At 42.2% G+C, this 21,870-nt stretch overlaps 2 protein-coding genes across 7 annotated transcripts; one reads left to right on the forward strand and one right to left on the reverse strand.

The window, feature by feature from the left end:
- Positions 1-2,210: 2,210 nt before the first annotated feature.
- On the reverse strand, positions 2,211-13,383 carry LOC106585857 (arrestin domain-containing protein 3). Its single transcript, XM_014172559.3, has 7 exons — positions 12,880-13,383; positions 10,425-10,506; positions 10,101-10,248; positions 9,141-9,243; positions 8,722-8,978; positions 7,172-7,474; positions 2,211-7,036 (listed from the first exon to the last, which is right to left on the reverse strand). Exons 1-7 carry the CDS (start codon positions 13,157-13,159, stop codon positions 6,968-6,970), a joined length of 1,242 nt encoding a protein of 413 aa, XP_014028034.1. The 5' UTR covers positions 13,160-13,383; the 3' UTR covers positions 2,211-6,967.
- Positions 13,384-14,432: 1,049 nt separating this feature from the next.
- Positions 14,433-21,870, forward strand: gkap1 (G kinase anchoring protein 1). 6 transcript variants are annotated; one of them, XM_082968688.1, is made up of 13 exons: positions 14,433-14,534; positions 17,393-17,639; positions 17,774-17,932; positions 18,368-18,445; positions 18,579-18,711; positions 19,464-19,489; positions 19,678-19,824; positions 19,958-20,044; positions 20,204-20,267; positions 20,372-20,442; positions 20,534-20,614; positions 21,175-21,210; positions 21,513-21,870. In XM_082968688.1, the coding sequence occupies exons 2-13, from the start codon at positions 17,412-17,414 to the stop codon at positions 21,552-21,554; spliced, it is 1,152 nt and encodes a 383-aa protein (XP_082824814.1). In that variant the 5' UTR covers positions 14,433-14,534; positions 17,393-17,411; the 3' UTR covers positions 21,555-21,870. The 6 variants fall into 6 exon arrangements, with proteins under 6 accessions (XP_082824814.1, XP_082824817.1, XP_082824813.1 ...); XM_082968691.1 differs by having other exon boundaries at positions 17,843-17,932; XM_082968687.1 differs by having other exon boundaries at positions 14,436-14,540.

Genomic DNA, 21,870 nt, shown 5'->3' on the forward strand with positions numbered 1-21,870 from the left:
CTCTCCAGCCAACTGACGTTTCTCCTCTCCAGCCAACTGTACTTTCTCCTCTCCAGCCAACTAACGTTTCTCCTTTCCAGCCAACTGACGTTTCTTCTCTCCAGCCAACTGACGTTTCTCCTCTCCAGCCAACTGACGTTTCTCCTCTCCAGCCAACTGACGTTTCTTCTCTCCAGCCAACTGACGTTTCTCCTCTCCAGCCAACTGTAGTTTCTCCTCTCCAGCCAACTGACGTTTCTCCTCTCCAGCCAACTGACGTTTCTTCTCTCCAGCCAACTGACGTTTCTTCTCCACGATGAGGTTGGATTTGCCTCCCTCCCTGATGATTTATAGAATGCGAACACAATCTGACTGCTCTAATTGGTCCCAGAAACCAATGGGTTGGGCCAGAGCCAGTCTTTATGATGGTGTTATCAACTTTGATTGGTTCAATTTGTTAGTACAACGCCCCTCATTTTGAAGTTTAACAAACAACTTTTAGGATGGCAGTTTCAGACTGAATGTATGTAGCGATCAATAGAGCAACCAGAATTAAATTCAGGGTGAGTCGTCAGGCAACAAAATATGTGCTTTGATTTAAACAAAACATAGGTATGCTACAGTTTGTTAACACCATCTGTTCTAAAATTCACTCACTGTACATAATTGAAAACAGCACTGTACTTTAAAACCACACTGTGCATAAGTTAAGAAGACCTAAATGCATATTCCCACAAAACTGATTGAGATCGAATGGTTGGCATGGATGTTTCACTGATAAAACTTGAATAATTATCATTAACGCTTGACAGTGATGGGGCAGGACGGAACAGGACAGGGCAGAACGGAACGGGACAGGGCAGAACGGGACGGGATAGGGCGGAACGGGGAACCACAGCCTCAACCTTCAATCAAAGGCACATTCTAAAGCAACACTTTGAATTTGACTTATAAAGGTAATTTATGCTTGAGCCGATATGCACAGCATTTACCATGAATGCGATCTCTGCGAACGTCCAGTGCCAGCTCTCCAGTGTTTTGCTCTGAACCACTGATGTATATAAACCCTGGACTGCTGATGCTATGTTTTGGCCAATGAGAGGCTTTGAAGCCACCGGTCGGCCATATTGGCACTCCCCAGAAGAAGCAGTCCTCCACAGCAATTAATGGAATTCTACAGTATTTCAATTAAATGTTTCAAGGACACAATTGTATGCATTTAAGTATTTTTGTTTTTGTTGTGGGGTAAGATCAGTACTTTGAAAAAATTCTACTTTAAGGTTAGTTTTTATTGATTTATTTAATTTTGTATTTTTATGTTTAGCTCACATAATATAATTATACATTTCATTAAGGTATCTGTAATAGAATAAACATGGCAAAAACTAAATGTAGACATTAATAAATACATTTTTATACCTTCCAAAATATGTTTTTACAACAGTCGAAAAGTGCCAAGATGGTGGCGAAGTGGTTCCAAAACATCGCCCCCTATCAGTCATCTAGTGTATATATATATATAAATAATTTGCTCACATGCGTGTATAAAACGAATGGAATGAAATGTAATGCTGTGGCAAATATGTTTTCCTATGAAAAGCATTGCAAGGAAAATAAACAAAATAATGTTTGTTGAAGTCATGAAGTTGTGTAAACAGAGAGAAGTATGGCGGATATGAATTCCTGGTGGTTTGGGTTGGGAGGCCTTACAGCACACTCACTTTACAGTAACTTACAAAACCTTTACCAAGACAAAAATAAAACCAAGTATATTTGGATATAACCATCATTTAATTATTGGTAATCCTTATTAGCATTGAATTGTTTATAGCTACTTGTGTGACATTTAGTTTCTAGAAAACCACTACCAATATGTGTGTCTTGTGTCTGGCCCACACTATTGGAATATTGAATACATTGGAGTGAAGTGTAAGTTCTAGGAATTACCAGCAGGGGCGCTGTTGCACATTATGGAAGCTTTGGCTGTGTGTGTCGTGACTATATGGTAGTGAGAGCTTGTTTTCTTTCAAAATGTGGGACTGCTACACCTCTGCTGACGTCCGGCCCTTGATCGTCATATAGGTTATGGGTAATAGGCTCTATGCATTATACCGCCTAACTAAATTTATGTCAGACTACCTGATGTAAGTTATCATGTTTTTTTTATCTTAATAAAAATAACATATCTACTGAAGTTGGATTAGTGGTGTCATCAAGAAGAAAGAAATTAATAATTTTTTACAAAAGTTTATTAAACTCAAAAGAATAACTAGACAAAATGGTTACAATCATTCAGGATATTCATACAATATCTATAGATGATCATGCACAACAAACTCTAAAGACAAAGGAGAAAATAGATTTACAAATAGAGACTAAATCACATTCAAATGAGTAATATTGCACTTTGTTTCTAAAACATTTTAGATCCACTCTCCCATTTTTAGCATTTTGATTCCTCACTTCAATAAGTCAGGAATTTAGCTTTTAACACTGGACTACACTGACTACACCGAACAACGAACTATAGAATTGACCAACCTGAAATAGATTTAAGCGTATTCATTTTTCTTTTAACTTGATACAGATTCCCTAAGATAAAATCAAAGCAACAAAAAAAAAACAACACAAAAATAAGTGAGGAGAGGGATTTTATCTTTGAATATCAATATATTCCACTTCTTAGCTAATTCATTCTCGGGGGGGAGGGAGGGTTGCTGATCCACAGCTGTTCCATGAAGCTGAGAGGTGAGTAGAACTTAACTAAATGGGGTTGTCTGACTGGAAAACAAACCATCAATACCCTAGTACATTATCTAGCCAAGTCATCAGTAAAGATATTCAGACAAATGCACAATCAAAAAGGCTCATCCAGGGATCGTCTTCTTTTCTTTTTTTTTACACTTTCTTTTAAGGACAATTTTTTTCTTCCCTTTATGTCCCTTTGAAAAACTTCAAATGACTAATACATACAGACACAGAAAAGAGAAAAAAGAGTAAGGTTGTAAATTGTTTAGACACTCGATAATGAAGCATCATAATTAGGTCAGTTCTGTGTCAAGGCCACTAAGATAAGATCACTTTAATTCCTAGTTTGTTGTCTATTACTGTAAGCAGTATTCTTATATTTGCTAGCTGGATCTTAACAGAGCACAAAAACATAACATACAAACTTGTGTCAACTAATTCAAAACTGTAAACTTAAAAACTTCTAATCTTAGAAGATTAAATAATGCATTCATGTCCATCACAACACTTTTTGACTACATTTCTCATCAGAAAGTATTATGTGGTTACCAGACTTTTTACAGACCTCCCACCATCAATGCTAGTTAGTTTTTTTTTTATTATCAAAAAGTGCCTCTTTAAGACAATGCCAGAGCTCCACTCTAGCTGGTCTAGGTGTTGAATGAGTTTGAAAACCAATGTATTACTCGTGTCAACCTACCACTATTTGTTCTGACCAGTTTGAGTGGAGCTTTAGCAACATCTAATATAGTGGAGGCTGGTGGGAGGAACTATAGGAGGGGCTTATTATAATGTCTGGAATGGAATAAAGGAACGGAGTCAAACATGTGGTTTCCATGTTTGATACCCTTCCATTAATTCCATTCCAGCTATTACAATGAGCCCGTCCTCCTATAGCTCCTCCCTCCAGCCTCCATTATTCCCCAGCAGTTTGCCAGGCTGGGTTTGCATCTGCCCCATTTTTAGAAGCAGATCATACCATGTACTCTTACTTTTTATATATATATATAAATCTAGCATTTCAGTCTTCACTGGTCTGGAAAATGAAGTAGTTGGTGAATGAAGTCGGCAAGTGTAGCATGGACAAAATGGAATGTTGTTGCTCTTCCGAAGCTACCTTGCTGCTCCGTGTATTTCTCTTCTCTCTTGTTTTGGTAATATACTATTTTAAAATATGAGAAATCCTCCTTTTACTATTTCAAACAGTGCAATTAAAACGTCTTGTTTTTTGTTGCCAAGTGAGAAGACCACCTATTACAGTGGTTTTTGCCAGTATGTAAGCCTGCGTCGCTCTGTGCTGTGAGTAGAGGGACGGGGAGACACTGAGGATGGGCATTCTAATATGTTCCAAATGCACGCATACACATACACTCACAAGTCTCTGCATCTAATGCTCTACTTGAGTTGCAAGTGCTGGCCTGAGTCTCCTCTACTCCAGAACACAGTGCAACATAAACACAAAGGAACATATGATTGGATCGAAGGCATTCTAAGTTTGGAACTAAATCAAAAGACAGAATCTAGTCAAGTAAAAAGGAAGCCAACTGAGGAGATATCGAAAAATAGCTTTTGAATGGAGAGTGTGCTGCTGCTTTCAAGTCCAGTCTACACGTCATTAAGGAAATGTGACCAAGAAAAATAACATCTTAAAACAGATTAAACAAGGTCAGTGCATTGTTTCTGTCCTTTTCAGTCTTGCGTTCCCCCAAGTATCTATGTTCTCTGCGTTGTTCGAAGTTGTGCGGATAAGGAGTCTAGGCGTTAAGCCTGCAGTCTCTTTCATCCAGCATGTTACTAGGCTGAAAAAAACATTAGGGATTCTTTTTTCTTCTTCAAAATGGAACCACACAACTTAAGCCAAGAATAACGTGCAAAAATCCCTCATGAGACAGGAGGGTAGTCTCTCTGCTGCTGAGCTCTTCAGACAGGAAGAAGGTAGTCTCTCTGCTGCTGAGCTCTTCAGACAGGAGGAGGGTAGTCTCTCTGCTGCTGAGCTCTTCAGACAGGAAGAGGGTAGTCTCTCTGTTGCTGAGCTCTTCAGACAGGAGGAGGGTAGTCTCTCTGCTGCTGAGCTCTTCAGACAGGAGGAGGGTAGTCTCTCTGCTGCTCAGCTCTTCAGACAGGAAGAAGGTAGTCTCTCTGCTGCTGAGCTCTTCAGACAGGAGGAGGGTAGTCTCTCTGTTGCTGAGCTCTTCAGACAGGAAGAAGGTAGTCTCTCTGCTGCTGAGCTGTTCAGACAGGAGGAGGGTAGTCTCTCTGCTGCTGAGCTCTTCAGACAGGAAGAAGGTAGTCTCTCTGCTGCTCAGCTCTTCGGACAGGAGGAGGGTAGTCCCTCTGCTGCTGAGCTCTTCAGACAGGAGGAGGGTAGTCTCTCTGCTGCTGAGCTCTTCAGACAGGAGGAGGGTAGTCTCTCTGCTGCTCAGCTCTTCAGACAGGAAGAGGGTAGTCTCTCTGCTGCTGAGCTCTTCAGACAGGAGGGTAGTCTCTCTGCTGCTGAGCTCTTCAGACAGGAGGAGGGTAGTCTCTCTGCTGCTCAGCTCTTCAGACAGGAAGAGGGTAGTCTCTCTGCTGCTCAGCTCTTCGGACAGGAGGAGGGTAGTCTCTCTGCTGCTGAGCTCTTCAGACAGGAAGAAGGTAGTCTCTCTGCTGCTCAGCTCTTCAGACAGGAAGAAGGTAGTCTCTCTGCTGCTCAGCTCTTCGGACAGGAGGAGGGTAGTCTCTCTGCTGCTGAGCTGTTCAGACAGGAAGAAGGTAGTCTCTCTGCTGCTGAGCTCTTCAGACAGGAGGGTAGTCTCTCTGCTGCTGAGCTGTTCAGACAGGAAGAAGGTAGTCGCTCTGCTGCTGAGCTCTTCAGACAGGAAGAAGGTAGTCTCTCTGCTGCTGAGCTCTTCAGACAGGAAGAAGGTAGTCTCTCTGCTGCTGAGCTGTTCAGACAGGAGGAGGGTAGTCTCTCTGCTGCTGAGCTGTTCAGACAGGAAGAAGGTAGTCTCTCTGCTGCTCAGCTCTTCAGACAGGAGGGTAGTCTCTCTGCTGCTGAGCTGTTCAGACAGGAAGAAGGTAGTCTCTCTGCTGCTCAGCTCTTCAGACAGGAGGAGGGTAGTCTCTCTGCTGCTGAGCTCTTCAGACAGGAGGAGGGTAGTCTCTCTGCTCTTCAGACAGGAGGAGGGTAGTCTCTCTGCTCTTCAGACAGGAGGAGGGTAGTCCCTCTGCTCTTCAGACAGGAGGAGGGTAGTCTCTCTGCTCTTCAGACAGGAGGAGGGTAGTCTCTCTGCTCTTCAGACAGGAGGAGTGTAGTCTCTCTGCTCTTCAGACAGGAGGAGGGTAGTCTCTCTGCTCTTCAGACAGGAGGAGGGTAGTCTCTCTGCTCTTCAGACAGGAGGAGGGTAGTCTCTCTGCTCTTCAGACAGGAGGAGGGTAGTCTCTCTGCTCTTCAGACAGGAGGAGGGTAGTCCCTCTGCTCTTCAGACAGGAGGAGGGTAGTCTCTCTGCTCTTCAGACAGGAGGAGGGTAGTCTCTCTGCTCTTCAGACAGGAAGAAGGTAGTCTCTCTGCTCTTCAGACAGGAGGAGGGTAGTCTCTCTGCTCTTCAGACAGGAGGAGGGTAGTCTCTCTGCTGTTCAGACAGGAGGAGGGTAGTCTCTCTGCTCTTCAGACAGGAGGAGGGTAGTCTCTCTGCTCTTCAGACAGGAGGAGGGTAGTCCCTCTGCTCTTCAGACAGGAGGAGGGTAGTCTCTCTGCTCTTCAGACAGGAAGAAGGTAGTCTCTCTGCTCTTCAGACAGTGGTGCTTATATTGTTTTCTCTTCTTCCTGTTTGTTCTTTTTTTTCTGCTCAGATCTCGACATGACAGTTCTGCTCTGTGTGAGAGCCATGTCTGTATGCCGTGGTTACAGAAGAAAGCAGGATATTAAGAGCTATAGGCAGACAGGGCCCTGGCACGGCATCACCACTCCACCAAGGCTGTCTCCACTACAGGGTTTTTTTTTTCACAGCTCAGGTGTGTGTTTGTCTAGCCGTGCCCCGGCCTTGCAGGCTGCCAGGAAGTGTTCCCGTACTGACTTCCTGTGCCTCTCTCTGTGGGAGGGGCTTCGTTCAACCGTGGTATCATCCATGTTTGTTTCTTTGTTTTGTTTTCTCTCAACATCGACGGTGGCGTGCGAACGCTGTCGCTGGGGGGGAAAAAACAAAAACAGCGCTGACTAGAAACGCCCAAAACATCTCCGGGCTGGGCTCTGAGTTTCCTTCAGCGTGATGGACAGGTGTCAGACCTCCGCTCCTCTGTCCGGCTGGCTTGATCAGGATTGGGATCAACCTGGCGGAAGTGAAGGAAACACTGCTTTAATTACTGGAACGGCACCTCTCGGCTACCAGACTTGAATATGTTCACTAACTGCAGTGTGTAAAATAATTAGTCTTAGTAGTGGGTGTACGTTTTGCTGATGCGTACCTCAGAGTAGAGAGGAGGGGGCTGGAAGCGGAACTCCTGGATGTAGGCAAAGAGTGATCCCTCCAACTCATCCCTGGCTGAGGTCACCTCCAGGCTCCGTCTCTGCTCCTCTGTCATGATCTCGGCATAGCTTGGTGGGGCTTCAGGACGCTCTGGCAGGGCCATACCTAGCCAGCTCATGGTCATGCTGCACTGGCTGCTGACGCTGGAGGTGCGGCTGCCGACGGGGTGCAGCGGGATGGTGCCGATGATCAGTGGCAGGTTCAGAGACAGGTTCATAGCTCCGGGGATGTCTACGTACACCTGGAGAGGGTGAGCAGCACACAACAGAGGGTAAGTACTGTAGCTCCACCTTCACTGAACAACACACCTGTGTGATCTACAGTGTTACACTCCTTCTGTATGGGAGGTCATCTCATGTAGGTGTTCCACTGATGCAAGGGAAAGCCTGAAGCAGTCTGTTGACAGGGTATAGAGGTCATTAGCACCTCTAAGACAACTGTTGCCACAGATATTCTAGACTCATCCTCTTAACTGCGAATGGAGAGAACACCTGGTACAATGACAATGTCTTTGCCAAAGCTACCTAGGTCACAGTGGGAAACTTAAGAGAGTTTTCTAGGAACTCAAGAAACCTTTGTAAATGTGCCTAGTACCAATGTGATATGTGGCCCATAATAGTGTCTTGACATTTTACATCACTCCATATTTACATGTCCAGATTTACCTCAACGTGACTGAATCTGTTGACAATTGTCACCACCACATTGGAGATGAGTAATTGGATAGAGAAAGAGAACGTGAGAGGGAGAAAGAGATGGTGAGAGGGAGAGGGAGAAAGAGAAGGTGTGAGGGAGAGGGAGAAAGAGAATGTGAGAGGGAGAGAAAGAAAGAGAATGTGAGAGGGAGAGAAAGAAAGAAAGAAAGAAAGAAAGAAAGAAAGAAAGAAAGAAAGAAAGAAAGAAAGAAAGAAAGAAAGAAGGTGAGAGGGAGAAAGAGAAGGTGAGAGGGAGAAAGAAGGTGAGAGGGAGAAAGAGAAGGTGAGAGGGAGAAAGGTGAGAGGGAGAAAGGTGAGAGGGAGAAAGAGAAGGTGAGAGGGAGAGAGAGAAGGTGAGAGGGAGAGAAAGAAGTTGAGAGGGAGAAAGAGAAGGTGAGAGGGAGAAAGAAGGTGAGAGGGAGAAAGAGAAGGTGAGAGGGAGAGAGAGAAGGTGAGAGGGAGAGAGAGAAGGTGAGAGGGAGAGAGAAGGTGAGAGGGAGAGAGAGAAGGTGAGAGGGAGAGAGAAGGTGAGAGGGAGAGAGAGAAGGTCAGAGGGAGAAAGAGAAGTTGAAAGGGAAGTTGAGAGGGAGAAAGAGAAGGTCAGATGGAGAAAGAGAAGGTCAGAGGGAGAAAGAGAAGGTCAGAGGGAGAAAGAGAAGGTCAGAGGGAGAAAGAGAAGGTCAGAAGGAGAAAGAGAAGGTCAGAGGGAGAAAGAGAAGGTCAGAGGGAGAAAGAGAAGGTCAGAAGGAGAAAGAGGAAGAGAGGATCTGCCCAGATCAGTAGCTGTACTCACCATGAGAGAATACTCCACTCGGATGATGCTGCAGTTCAAGATGGAGGGAGAGACAGGGGGGATCTTCAGCATTTTGCCACTCCACGTCTCCGTCTTGCCCGAGGACAGTGACTCCCCTCGGAGGTTGGCCACCAGCTGTTTGACCTCCTTCAGTTTACCTTTGGCTTTGAAGGTCTGTGTTTGGTAAATGGCTGCCTTAGGCACGACCATGCGAGAGGAACAATTCTCGATCTCGGCAAAGATCTGAATCGACTCTCCTGCAAAGACAAGAAAGAAGAAGTTTAGTTAAATCGGTCCAAAGATCCTTCGATTGAGATGTCATCATCAAACATAATATGGCAGTCATCTGTAGTCATTTACCTACAAGAGTGCCAAATTACTAATCAATTAGAGTGACAGAGTCAGGGTGTTCTCCTCACCTGGGGTATATCCCTTCCTTTCGATTTTGGCACTTAAGGAGATTGGACCTGAGGTGCAGAACCAGCAGCATAAAGTCTTGTCTTTCGTACCTGCCTGGGGTGACTGTGAAACAGACAGAGAGAGCAACGGAATGTAAGAGCTTGAGAATCAGGCTTCCTTATGGGGGGGGGGGGGGGGGGGGGGCCTGACAGAAAGCTGCACCTGTCTCAGTTAACACAATGACCATAAACCCAGAAGACATGTTTAGGCAGTCGAGGTCATCACCATACTAAGTGGCTGTCACAGAACATTAAAGATCAATTCACCCTCATCTGTCATTTAACATCTATACATGACCAACAACACCGCTTTGTTTGAACCATATTTTGAATGTGTTGATTTCTCTACTTTACCAACTGATCAGAACAAAATCTCTGTTAGGTTTTCTTTTTTTAATTGAACCTTTATTTAACTAGGCAAGTCAGTTAAGAACAAATTCTTATTTACAATGACGGCCTACCGCGGCCAAACCCAGAATCGAACCAGGGACTGTAGTGACGCCTCTTGCACTAAGATGCAGTGCCTCAGACCGCTGCGCCACTCGGGAGCATATGGCTCAACTGAGGGGTTTTTCACAAGCCATGTCCACTGGTGTCCTCTGTGCTATGGGTTTGGGGTTCACTAGTAAAACAAAATGTGTGACTAGCACATTCTGCCACAACAACAACAGAGGCGCTGGCAGCCATGACACCAAATCAGATTACAACCAATGAAAAGCAAGGTGCCTGAGTGATGGCATTTTCTAATTATTTCTATATCTAGGCAACATCTGTAACTAAGCACTTGTCATACTTCCACCTTTAAGTCTCTCTCTTGGCTACCAATGGAAATAGATCTCTGCTGCCCACTGAACAAGACCCTAAAAGTTCACAATGCATAAACTTACAGACACTGTACAGGAGACAGATCCGTGAGCTCACCAGGAGTAAAGGAGTGTTTATGTCGATGTGTTCAAACACTGTGAATTCTTTCTTGGTCTTCATGGGCAGAAACCATGGCCTGTGTAGCTCGGCCTTCACCCAGTAACGCACGCTGCCGTGCTTCCCTTCCAACGAGGTAGCCAGAGGTCTGTGAGAGATAAGAGAGGGGACAGAGAGAGACAAGGGGGTACAAAAACAGGTCATTTTTGGAAAACATAAAGCCAGCCTCTAGCGCAATCTTCAACTAAGGAAAGACATAAGGATATTAAATAGAAACATTTTTCCTCAAGTCAGTTTTTTGATCAGTTAAGTGGATATACTCACGTCTGTGGAAGCTCAAGGCTGAATGCATACTCGTGTCTTCCTGAATGGATAGTGGTGAGTCCTTCTTCTGAGTTGTCCTCATCTGAAACAACAGAAGGACAATATTCCAACACACGTATACCATACCTGGGAAATATGCAGTATGACGTCACCTGCGTATTACAACACAGATATAACACACAATAACACAACAGAGAGCACAATATAACTATTTATATCATTATTGGACACCAGGAAGGCACTGAAAGGTTTGTAATATGAGAATGATGAGAGAAAAATATTAAAATGTGAAATGATGATCTCTGCAATTAAAGATGATCTTTCTAGAAACATATTTACTTATCTAGCAAAAACCTTAAAGTCCCGAACAATTACACTGACACATTGTGTAAGTCAGTATTGAAAGAGAGAACATATATAATATATATTGTTTAATAGAAGCCCCAATTATGAACTGTAAAATATATCATCTAATTGTTATTACTCTGAAAGTATGGATTATTCCTTATGTAGTGTAATATGGAGAGATGAGTTTGGTGTTGTGTAATTAATTACGCATTATATGATCAGTACGAAAATATATCTTGCTGTGTGCTTTTTGAAAGCAACGCGCTATAGAGCGGGATCTCGGTTTCCTCTAGCTCAGCAATCCTCCCAGCCTTAGCGGCAGCGGAGTCGTGGTAAACAACTGCCGAGCTGTCACTCAAACGCAGACTGGAGCAGGAGGAGACCGGCCTAAACCGGAGCGAGCAGCTTCCCAAACCCGGCTCTCTCATTAAACATTCACTGTGCGGCATTCAGTCAGTGGTTCACTATCAGGGACAACCCCCTCTAGATCTGAAGCGTGTAAATTACTGCAGCGTGGACCAGGGATTGTAAGAGACAGGAAAGAGGAATGAAAAAGACGACAGACAAAGAAGCAATTCAATTAATTCAACCTTTATTAAGCGCCACTGATATCTATAAACTACATACATTATTTTAATAAAGCCACAGAATAAGGCATTGACCATTTCAAGAAACCGAATCAAACTATTCAACAATTGATATAAAACATTAACAACATATGCATATATTATTCCCCATACAGAGACAGATCAAATACATTATTTTCACCATCAAGAAACAAATTACAGTCTGTAAACTCATTTCAAATGCAATTATGCATTTACAGACATTACCAAGGAACAGCCAATAAGTGTTTGGGCTACACTGTAGCCTACAAAATAAAATACCTCATGGCAAGCATTTCCACGACACATTCAATTAAGCTACTTAAATTATCAGACTGACCTTTCTATCCAATCAGCTGAAAGATCTACTTCGTACATTAGCAACAGACTAACAAACCTGTTCTACTGCTTTGGACCACCGAGTTTCAGTGGTGTAAATTGAAAGTGAACAAAAACAGGGCTACATTTATCATCCGCAAATATGCTAAAGTGTTGTGCGTTCAAATAGGCTTGGTAATTGTACAACTTCTACTTCATAGCCAAGTGCAGGACTTATGCACCATTCATTTGATATCTGAATGTTGCTTATATTAGGCTACATAGTAGCACTAAACACTAGACATGCCTACACATGAAGGCAAAAAAATAAATAGAACGAATGCTATTTTTATTTTTATGCGACTTTGTAACCTTGTACTGGCAGGTCGGATAAATTGCAGGTTTCTCTGTCACTTTCCGCAAAAGCATTAGGTCATTGTAAGACACATGAGCACTTCAGCCAATCAACGGAGAGAAAGCGCAGTCCCTTAAACCCCCACACATCCAGTTTCTGAACAGGATGGAACCGCTTTGAACAATGGGTGGAAACTTAAGAAAAGATTCAATGTTAAACATGACAAGATCGCTCGATAAAAACGATTTTTTTTTTAGTGAAACTACAAATATGTAAACGGAGACTGCTATATACCTCAATGTACTGTGTTGATTAAACATTGTAATTTATATCATTGTTATGATAGGCTAAAATGAAGGAAGGATAGAGACCAGTGTCATTCAGTCTGCAGCTCAGACATCGCTAACTTAATAGACTTTATTAATCATGTAGACCTTTTCAAGCACCGGCTAATTGTAAAGTATCATGATAAAATAAATTCCCATATCTTAAATGATTTAATTGAAGAATATCCTACGGTAGTTTTAAATGTCTCAAGGAGAATTTGACCTGCAAGACATGCATGTGCCGATATGCATGTGTTATAGCCAGTAAAAAACAAATAAAAAGGTGTTGTGATTGTGGTTCATAGATCGTCCCCAATCTTTATCTGTTATGCATTCAATTATGTTCATTATTAGCCAGTCTGTAACGTATAACGTTAGGTTGACAGCACAACAGCATCCTCTGTAAGGAACCTCAAGACCCACAATGACTAGCCTAAACAGAGCATCTCAGGAAACAAAGTGATTTCTTTAGCTACAAATATGGTTGTTTTAGGCTATCTTACCTCTTTCATGTCCAATTAGGATGTCTCTATGGTTTAGATATTCCACTTCTTCTGTGTAATTTTGCGTATAGGCAGTGTTAGATCCAGCATTTCGGGATTCAGTCCAACGAACTTTTGCAAATCCCTTTGCTTGAATTTTAAGAGATTTCACACGGATTTCTCCGGTGACTTCGATGATAACCCTACCTGAGACGGAGTCCCCGCTTGCGAAAACGGGGACATTGCTGTCATTGAGACAGTCGTAGGTTACGGTGAAGCTCTTTACCTTTCCTAGCACCATGGTGGAAAAATATCTACCTACAAATAAAAATCTATGAAAAATAATCTCATAAGAAAAAATGGAGTATTCTAACACTGATCAATATCTTTGCCCTGCAAAAGCAGTGGGCATGATCAGTGCTTTCTTTGACAACAGTACATTGAGATGTGAAGGCTAATAACAGCAGTGGGTGCTGCTATCGTCTGCCCTTCCGCGCGTTGGTCTCTAGTCAAAGACAAGGAACTTTCGTCTCTCAGCTCACTTTAAGCTAGGATTTTGTGAAAAACAACCTATAGAGCATGCGCAGAACTTTATCTGCCCTCACCTTCCGCCTAATGAAACAAGGAAGAGAGCTGAGGCAGTGAGCCAAATAACAAGTTTGGTTAAACAGCTGATAGTATTGCAAGAGCAGGCAAGCATCCACTGTAAATAATTAGAGTTTAATGTTCACCCTATAAAATATGTGATTAGATTGATTAAATAACCTCTTACCAAACAAACCTGTCACTATGTTGGTGGGCCTATAATACAATACTGGCCTAGCCTACTCCCTCATATAGGCTAATTAATTTAAAATCTGGAGTATGTGTATATGACAAACATATTGTTTATTAATACATCTTACACATGACATAGCCTAGGCTACAGCGCATCTTAGTAACATCATACGCTATTATGTAGGGACTACACCTGTGCACAACTAAATCTATGAATAGGCCTAAACCTGTCGCTAGTGGACTCTACAGCGTTTCAAATTTAACAATTTGATCACATTAAAATCGAAATAATAGCTACACAAAGACGGGCTTGGTTTGAGTCAAACGATGATCTGGTGGCATTGCAGACTTTGACGCACGAGACGCCATCTCGTGGATATTGTTGTCAATGGGTGCAAGCTCGCAGACATGACAGGACACCTGTTGCATGTTGGCTACATATACCAATTTCAAGAGGCCGAGGTGGCACAATGCATATTTAGAAAATCCCTCTTATAAATAACATAAGCACGGATAATTAAAGTACAATTCTAAATGATGGAGGCGCCGACCATGATTATACTGCCAGAAAACATTGTATGATTAAACTTCTTGTGGATACTGAAAACGAGTGGTCCTGACCTGAACGAATGCTGTATAAATAAGCAGATCGTCAATCGCGATACATTGTATGATGATGATCATCATGAATGGTACCATGTTGCTGTCATGAATACAGTGTCGTGGAAAAGTAGACCTCTGTCTCCATCTTCTGTTTAAGGGAAGTCAACATATTATGAGCCGCTCCATTCTGCATATTACCCCTTTTTTTCCCTTGCAGAACACATTTTGAGCAACTGGGCCACCATAGGTACTTTAGTAACTGGAAGTGGTGAACGTGTGGTTATCTACTCGAACAGGTGAAAGTATGTTTTTAAGGATCTTTTTTTAAATAATTATTTTCCCCTCGGTACAAGGGGTACAATATTTTAATAATCTGATTTCAAAATGATAAAAGCATTTTAGTTTGTCATACATACGAGCTACATCATTGGTATGGATGAAATGTAGCTAATATGCTATCCAGCTAGAACTATTATATATATCTATATGACTGAGTTAGCTAGGCAACGACATTCGATGCTTTCTTTTGAACCAAGCTAATCGACGGACACTGTTTATTTCGGTAGTTAGCTAGCTAGATCTCCAATTATCTAATGCCCACTCCCCTCTGTGCCGTGTTGTATTATTAACGTTACACGTTGAAACGGTGTAAACCAACTAGCTAGTTAGCAGACATATTACTCGCACAACGTTGAAACCCAGTTGTTTAGCTAAGCTACCTAACGTTAGTTGGCTAGCTAAACTGAAGAGAAGTGCCAGTGCGGGACAGGTAAGCCAGCAACAAGCTAGCCAGTTGTCCCTTTGAGTGACATGATAATGTCATGTAAGTTAGCTAACTAACGTTAGCTACTAGCAATAAACTCACTTGCATCCAGCTAGCTAGCCAGTCACTGAAGCCAGACTCAAGTGTTACGACTTAGCTTACTCACCATAAGGTAGGGTCATAGCTACAGGTTATATGCCAGATAATGTGATAAACAAAATATATTTGGTGTCCCATTACTGGGCGTTACAGGAAGGTTCCATACAAACCGTCGCCATAGATTTTTCAAATAATATGTCCTGTTGGCGACAGTGGTGGAAAAAGTACCCAATTGTCATGTTGAGTAAAAGTAAAGATACTTATACATCTTCTTCGGGATCGGTGTCCCTTCCACGGGACAGTTGAGCTAACGTAGGCTAATGCGATTAGCATGAGGTTGTAAGTAACAAGAACATTTGCCAGGACATAGACATATCTGTTATTGGCAGAAAGCTTACATTCTTGTTAATCTAACTGCACTGTCCAATTTACAGTAGCTATTATAGTGAAAGAATACCATGCTATTGTTTTTTAAAATACATTTGATTTTACCTTTATTTAACTAGGCAAGTTAGTTAAAAACAAATTCTTATTTTCAATGACGGCCTAGGAACAGTGGGTTGACTGCCTTGTTCAGGAGCAGAACAACAGATTTTTACCTTGTCAGCGCGGGGATTCGATCTTGCAAACTTTTGGTTACTAGTCCAACACTAACCACTAGGCTACCTGCCGCCTCGCCCCGCTTGAGGAAAGTGCACAATTTTGAACGTTAAAAGTTATTAATAAACAAATTAGGCACATTTGGGCAGTCTTGGTACAACATTTTGAACATAAATATAATGGTTCATTGGATCAGTCTAAAACGTTGCGCATACACTGCTGCCATCTAGTGGCCACAATCTAAATTGCACCTGGGCTGGAATAATACATTGTGGCCTTTCTCTTGCGTTTCAAAGATGATGGTACCAAAAAATAGAAAAATGTTTTTTTTCTTTCTATGTATTATCTTTTCCAGATCTATTGTGTTCTCCTACATTCCACAAACTTCAAAGTGTTTCCTTTCAAATGCTACAGGCAGTTAGATTTGGGTATGTCATTTTAGGCGAAAATTGAAAAAAGGGGGCGGATCCTTAAATAGAAAATTACTAAAGTGAAAGTCGCCCAGTAAAATACTACTTGAGTAAATGTCTAAAAGTATTTGGCTTTATATATACCTAAGTATCAAAAGTAAATGTAATTGCTAAAATATACTTAAGTATCAAATGTAAAACTATTTAAAATTCGTTATATTAAGCAAACCAGACAGCCCCTGGCTATCTGTAAATAAATAAATAAATAAATAAAAACAAGAAAATGGTCCTATCTCCAACACTCGGACATCATTTACAAATGAAGCATTTGTGTTTAGTGAGTCCGCCAGATCAGAAGCAGTAGGAATGACCAAGGATGTTCTCTTGATAAGTGTGTGAATTTGACAATTTTCCTGGCCTGCTAAGCATTCAAAATGTATGGAGTAAAAAGTACAATATTTTCTTTAGGAATGTAGTGAAGTAAAAGTTGTCAAAAATATAAATAGTAAAGTACAGATACCACCCAAAACTACTTAAGTACTACTTAAAATTATTTTTACTTAATACTTTACGCCACTGCTTGGACGATACTTTTTTTCACAGAATCAAGAACGAAGAAAGTATCTTAAAAATGTTCGTTTCCATTTGCAGGTGGTTCTACAAAAACCTGCGAAAACTCAATGTTTTGTACCAGAGAAGGAGGTTCCTTGCCATCTTAGCTGCCAGGCATCTAGCATTTCCCAGCATCTTTGCAGGAACTAGTCTTGTAGATGACAGTGCAACCGAAACTAAGATCTACACACATGCAAGAGGCATATTTCGTTTTGATACAAAATATAGATGTAATAACTTTCTGAATTTTTGTAGAACCACCTACAACTGGAAACGGACATTTCTAAGATATTTTCTTCATTTTCAATTCGGTGAAAATAGTATCAGCAAGAACAGGTTAGTTGAAATATCTATGGCGGTTTGTATGGAGCTTTCCTGTAACGCCCAGTAATGGACACCAAAAATCTCTGCTTATATCACATTATCTGGCATGCTATTTGTAGCTAACTCATACTAGGCCACATGGCAAAAGTACATTTTTTTTCAAGAAAGATCAGAAATAGGCAGTCTAGCCCATTGTAGAACTAGGCATTCACATTTGTGTCCGTTTTTCATATTATTTTCTTTTGATTTATTGCTGGAGAAGTTTAGATTTGAATGGTTTTGTCGCTAAGCAAGTGCCTAATTTGATGTGCATGTTTTCTTCCTGTGTGTATCTTATTGGGTTTAGGTTGTGCACAGGTCAGCAGATGGCGTCAGCAATGATCTCCGTCCACACCACAGCCTCTCGCTTTGCCCTGCTCCAGGTCGACTCTGATTCGGACTCCGATTCAGAGTCGGGAAGGACTAAAGGCGGCCGGGACTCTGGAAAGGCTCGGCCCGGGAAGACAACCGGGGGGAAATCCACCGCAAGCAATGACAAGAAGAAGGAAAAGAGGAAGAAGAAGAAAGAGCAGCAACAGAGCGAGGCCAATGAGGTGATTGGCAGAGGCATTTCAACTCCCTAGTCAACACCATTTCTGGTGGTCTCATTGTCGGTTCTCAAAGGTTTCACTTTCACTAATTTACCTGAGCTTGAGGACTGATAATGACTCCTGTCTCCTGTCCCCAGTTAAGAAATCTTGCCTTTAAGAAGCTCCCTCAGAAGTCCTCTGCCCCGCCCCCCTCCCTGTCTCTGCAGGGTGTGGCCAATGAGCTGCTCCATCCCGCAGCAGGGGACCAAGCCATGCCCCCGGAAGGCTGGCAGCAATGGAAGCAAAGGGACAACCAGGTAGAACCCGACAGACACCCCTTCACTAAGAACAGAGCCCTGTCCAGAAACAACCTATCCCCCCAGACACTTGTTGAGATCTGAGAGGATTGAATAGTTGTTATAAAAATGGTCCTGCTACTATATTACTAATACATTTTATTCATTTAGCAGACACTCTTATCAATAGAGACTTACAAGAGCAATTAGGTTTAAGTGCCTTGCCCAAGGGCACATTGGTATATTTTAACCGCTAGGCTACGTATCCCCCCCCAAAAATCAGATCTATATTTATTGCTTAGTCCTTAACGGATAGGGGTTGTTTCTGAACAGGGCCCATGATAACACCTGACATGGTCATGAATGGGCATGAGTATTGCTCATGGGTGTTCCCCTTTCCTGACAGTCCCCATCTGATCTATCCTTTATTTTTGTCTTTGTTTCTGCCAAATGCAGTTAACGAGCGAGCTTTATGAGGCCGACCTGGAGAAGGCACTGATGATGAGTAAACTGGAGTTTGAGCAGCATAAACAGGTACCACACTGCCCCCATCGCAGCGCGCTGTTACTAAACATCTATTTGACAAAAATCTGAACCACGGAGAGAGGGGAGATTAATGAATGTTCCATTTAAGCAAATGCTGTTCTTATAAATTGCCTCCTGTCAGGATGATGACGGCACAGACACTCCCTCTCCCAAGTCCCGAGGAGCAGCAGCAGGGAAGAAGGACAAGAAGAAGAACCAGCAGGGAAAAGACAAGAAGATGACGGTCTCTCTGAAGGACTTCCAGGCGGAGGGGGGTGAGACCACCAGTGGCAAACAGAGAGCTACACTTACGATAACATTGAACACTGCCCAACGTCATCAATACTGTGCCATCATTGCAGTAGCACTACTTGTTTAGCAATCCACTTCGAGCTGGTGCTGCGTAGATATGCTATGTCTCACTGTTTTCTCAGTTGTCCCACTCATCATATTATTCCGTTTTTTTATGACGTTCATGGGTTGCATGTTTAATCACACTATTGTTTGGAACGTTTGTTTTGAACTGATGCCCGACTGAGCATTCTACTCAATGCATTGTCAGTGAGTGCTGGTGAAAATTTCATCAAAAGTGCATTACATTGGCTTGGAAATACAATGAAATTAAAAAGGAGGCAAATAATTAGTAGGAAAACCTTTTGTCATAGGCCACCTGATTTTAGCTAGCTAATGTTAGCATTGCTAGCTATTTTTGACAAACTTTGCTAGCTGATGACAACATTGCCATCAGTGTAAAGTAAAATTGACATAATGTTGGCAAAGTTGTTTCCTATTAAATATTTTACTACTTTAGCAATGTTATCGTATTTCCAGGCACTTTTGTGTAATTTAGACGAAACCGTAGACTAGGTTTTTCACCACTTTAGGGCACCACTGCAAGCGGCTTGACAACGTTCATAACAATGGCATGACGTGACGGAGATGCAACCTATGAATACTTGACATAAAAATTATTAATTAATACTTGACATGTTGTATTCTACTTAAAAAACATGATTCTCCTTTCCAGATCAGAGTAAGAAGCAGGAGAAAGAGGTGAGGGAAAATGTTGTTTTAATGTGTTGGGCTTACTATAGTGCTTCGACAGAGTGTAAACCCTGTCATGTGAGGATGAATGTGATGGAATGGTGGTGATATGACGTGAACTGGCGCAAATTGTGTAGTGTGTGTGTGTGTGTGATGTCATAATTCAAATTCTGAATCCATTGATGACATCACTCTAGGAGCCCAAACCGCCCACACCTCCAGAAGACAAGTTCTTCAACAAGCTTGAGGATGACGTTAGCAAAATCGTACAGCAGGAAAAAAGACGTGAGCAGTTTTCTAACAGCACTGGCCTCGAGGTCACGACTTCAACAGAGCATGAACCGGTAAGGCCGACTGCAAATCTGTTTAGTGTAAAAAATCATTTTTGCAAAACGACCTTTGAGTGACTGCTGGTAAGACCATGGAGGTCAGTGTAACTTATCTCTCAGCCTAACTGACTCCCATCACACCTCTCAGGACCCTCGAACTGAGCAGCTAAAGGATGACCTGGAGAAGAAAGACCAAGAAATTGACAAGTTAAAGAAGGTCATTTCACAATGGGAGGTGAGTCATTGTAGGGATACTGGTACTAGGCTTTAATGGAGCATGCCTAAAGACAAAGGACAGAATACTGCCATCAGTCATTTACAGTTGGTGTAAATCTATATGTGCGTATGAATCTATATGGTCCCCATGGGCTCCGCTCCTGATCTCAATCCTCAGGTGAAATACAAAGAAGTGAAAGCTAGAAACTCCCAGCTCCTGAAGATGCTGCAGCAGGGAGAGAGTGAGTACAGCTACTGCACTCTTAATTCAATCTGACTATACTGTAATCCATTACCGATGCATTAGGTAGGCCTTCACGTTCTCATTCACTTATTCTCTCCACAGTGAAGGATAAAGCCGAGATCCTACTGCAGGTGGAAGAGCTTCTAAATATCAAAGAGGAGCTGTCTTCACAGGTGTGTGTGTGTGTGTGTGTGTGTCTCAAACCTTTCAACTTGCCATGCAAGGCTGAGGACCTCGTTGAATTACCTTTATTTCCCTCTCCAGGTGACATCACTACATGCCTCACTGGAACAAGAGAAGTCTAAAGTGAAAGGTTTACAAACAGATCAGCCAAAACATCACCAGGTAGAATGGAACATTACATACTCATCACACTTGCAAGTGGCACTTAATACAACACATATTTAGTTTAAAGCTGCAACATGTAGCGCTCTGGGCGACTTGACTAAATTCACATAGAAATGGGTGTTAAAGATCTGTCGTGGAAATTACAGAAATTGGTTATTAGAAAAGCACAAACATAACATTTTCCATCACGTCATTCTCATTGAAAGCAAGTCTAAGTTTTCTTTTTGTCTTACTTTCGGTTTTGTACACCAGCTTCAAACAGCTGAAACAACAATATTTTTGGTTAAGGAACATATATTACACAGTGGTTTAGATGGTACAATATTTCTCTACACTATACTTACTTGTTTTGTCGCAAACTAAAATTAGGCAAACTATTAGAATTTTTGCAACCAGGAAATGGCGGAGCGATTTTTACATAGTGCCTCTTTAACTGTCGCTGTCTGATTTTAAAATCAGCAGCTCTCGCCTAGTTCTGAGAGAGGAGTTAGGGCTACGGTGTTTGTTTGTTCAACCTGTGTAAAGCCGTGAGTCAAGTGTGTGTGCTCCCCTCTTAGATCAGCCAGGAAGTCACCCCTAGGAAGATTACCAAGGTAACAGTGCAGCTGCAGCAGTCCTCACTCTCCAGAACAGGACACTACTAGACTGACACAAAACGGAACCATTCACTCAGTCCAACTCACTACTATAAGTCTCTATGCTAACTAGTGTAGTTCAGTTGAAGGATGTTAGTTTGGTAACAACTTACAAGCTGGTCTTATCACATCATGAAATGCTGAATCTCTTGAGCTGTCTTAAGCCGTTGTAGACGGTCAAGACCCTGACAAGCTAACCACCAAACTACTGATGTAAGACACTACTCACTCCATACTTCCTGGTCTCCTCTGATTGGCAGGGAAACAGGAAGGGGAAAAAGGGTCCAGAGTCCGATCTATGAAGACCGCAGAAGGAAGAACATTGACTGCAAAAACAAACTAAGCCACTCCTATTCTTCAGGGTCTCCTTGTTTGTACTGTTATTCTCTACTGTCTTCATGCGTTATGCATGACTCGTATTACCACACACCAACTCCTGGATGTGTTGAACTGCAGAAGTCATGAAAAGGCTTTTAATAAAGGCTCTGATAAAGATGCATTTCAAGTTGACTGACATCATCGCATCTCTTTTTCTGGTATGATGCCAAATGACAGTTGTGAAATTAGTTTTTTTCCCCTTTCACTGCAAGGTAAATAAATGACTTTTCCAGTGTAAAA

This window comes from Salmo salar, chromosome 24 (assembly GCF_965601325.2).
Source record: "Salmo salar chromosome 24, fSalSal1, whole genome shotgun sequence".
NCBI classification, from domain to species: Eukaryota; Metazoa; Chordata; class Actinopteri; order Salmoniformes; family Salmonidae; genus Salmo; species Salmo salar.

Excerpts from the sequence above, each read along its gene's own strand:
- LOC106585857 (XM_014172559.3), bottom strand. The coding sequence starts at position 13,159 with ATGGTGCTAGGAAAGGTAAAGAGCTTCACCGTAACCTACGACTGTCTC. Across the intron at positions 10,249-10,424 it reads AGCCTTGAGCTTCCACAGAC|ACCTCTGGCTACCTCGTTGG; the intron begins GTGAGTATATCC and ends TATCTCTCACAG. Across the intron at positions 7,037-7,171 it reads CCCCTCCTCTCTACTCTGAG|GTTGATCCCAATCCTGATCA; the intron begins GTACGCATCAGC and ends CACTTCCGCCAG.
- gkap1 (XM_082968688.1), top strand. The coding sequence starts at position 17,412 with ATGGCGTCAGCAATGATCTCCGTCCACACCACAGCCTCTCGCTTTGCC. Across the intron at positions 17,640-17,773 it reads AACAGAGCGAGGCCAATGAG|TTAAGAAATCTTGCCTTTAA; the intron begins GTGATTGGCAGA and ends TCCTGTCCCCAG. Across the intron at positions 17,933-18,367 it reads GGAAGCAAAGGGACAACCAG|TTAACGAGCGAGCTTTATGA; the intron begins GTAGAACCCGAC and ends TGCCAAATGCAG.